Source organism: Pinus tabuliformis, chromosome 3_1 (genome assembly GCF_031772625.1).
Source record: "Pinus tabuliformis cultivar Carrire ecotype Pingquan chromosome 3_1, CPIR1, whole genome shotgun sequence".
NCBI classification, from domain to species: domain Eukaryota; kingdom Viridiplantae; phylum Streptophyta; class Pinopsida; order Pinales; family Pinaceae; genus Pinus; species Pinus tabuliformis.
The window spans coordinates 146,567,507-146,569,059 of NC_142301.1; the positions used below are offsets into that span (position 1 = coordinate 146,567,507).

The following is a 1,553-nucleotide window of genomic DNA, read 5'->3' on the forward strand; positions in this document are numbered from 1 at the left end:
TCTAGACCACACTACGTATTCTGCTGATACAACCTCATAAAATGTATCTGATACTGTTGTTGTCAAACGCGTTCCCATTTGCAAGTGCATAAAACAATTATGCTGAAGTTCCATGTAAAGCGGGAATTTAATTCTACCATCAGAAGATTATTAGGTGGAGAAGAGCAGGGAAGATTTAAATGATTTCTTCTCTAAATGATATTAAAGCATATGTAGGAAAAACCTTCAGTCGCCGGGAATATAATTATTTTATTTACACAATTGGAATTGATTGCTCTCCCGGTTGCTGTTATTGTTTCAATTGCCGCCTTAAAGAAGTCAAAATTCAACGCCTGTACTCAGCGTATAACAGAAAATTTTGCAGTTGTGCTAACGCTCTACTTCCATGCGTTAACCAAGAGGCAGAAATCTGAATGGATGCTAGACTGGTTCTTGTCCTTGGAACTGAGGCACTCGAGTGGCTGCACCATGGACTTGAAAATGAACAAGGCATGATGGCCCAGTTCAGGATTAAACAGCCAATCATGCACATCCCACAAGATTTGAACAGGAATCCCATCTACATAAATGGTACCATTGCCCCTAAATTTCCACAGCAAATGTTTCACTTCCACCGTGATCTCCCTATCAACGCTGATAACCAGTGCCGGATCACCGGCTCGTTTGGTATGGCACTTAATCGATACTTCGTGTGTCTGCTTCCCATACCCAAACCGAGCCACGGTAGTAAAACATTCGTTGCCGAGAATGTGTTCCTCTCTCGACACCAGAAGCGCCTCGAGAGATGGCCTGGACTTGCTCTTTCTGTATGCCTCCGCTTCCATGTCACCCAATAACAAAACCATTTCGTCGTTGCAGACAACTGCAACGAAATACCTTCTTTCAGGTTCAAGCCCCGCCACGAACTTTGCAGATCCCAAGTTATAGAATATTTCCACCATGATGCCATCGATAATATCCGAGCTCTTACATGTTGGAAATTTCTGGCAATTTCAAACAAAATTCTGAATAGAAAAAATGCTTTGTTTTTTTGCACAGGAAGGCCAAAAAAATTGTTCGCTGGAGAACAGAGTTTTACCACACAAAAATTTCTATTCATTAATAAAACTGCTGATACAAAAGGATCTTCCTCTCTTAGAGGGATTACAGTCATAGACTGCTTTAAATGCAGTTCCAAAAAAAAAAAAATTACTCTTTTTTTTCTGGAAATTTTACACTACTGTGTGTAAAATTTCCTTTACATTTACTGTTGTAAATAAAAAAAATCTCTTACATATGCTGCTGCATTCTTCACATTTGTTATCTCAACAAACAAAACAAAACATTTTTACTCCCCCTGCTGCGCATTCCCTTTCTTTTAACAAACCACTGCACAAAACTTTTTCTCAAGCTGCTGCGTGTGAAGCAATACATTGCAATGAACAACATCTCAAAAATTCACACACTGTGTATGAAAAATTTCTTCATTCATATGTGCTGCTGCGCTTCTACCCTCTCTTTGACTTTACACTGCTATGTGCATTACATCCAACCTGCTGGAAAAATTCTTTTTT

The 1,553-nt window shown here is 39.3% G+C and overlaps 1 protein-coding gene across 1 annotated transcript; it reads right to left on the reverse strand.

The window, feature by feature from the left end:
* Nucleotides 1-377: 377 nt before the first annotated feature.
* LOC149186226 (uncharacterized) lies at nt 378-941 on the reverse strand. The gene has a single exon (XM_089409260.1). The coding sequence runs from the start codon at nt 939-941 to the stop codon at nt 378-380; it is 564 nt and encodes a 187-aa protein (XP_089265386.1).
* Between the last annotated feature and the right edge of the window lie 612 nt (nt 942-1,553).

Bases quoted from the DNA above. Each gene is read 5' to 3' on its own strand.
- LOC149186226 (XM_089409260.1), bottom strand. From the start codon at position 941: ATGGTGGAAATATTCTATAACTTGGGATCTGCAAAGTTCGTGGCGGGG.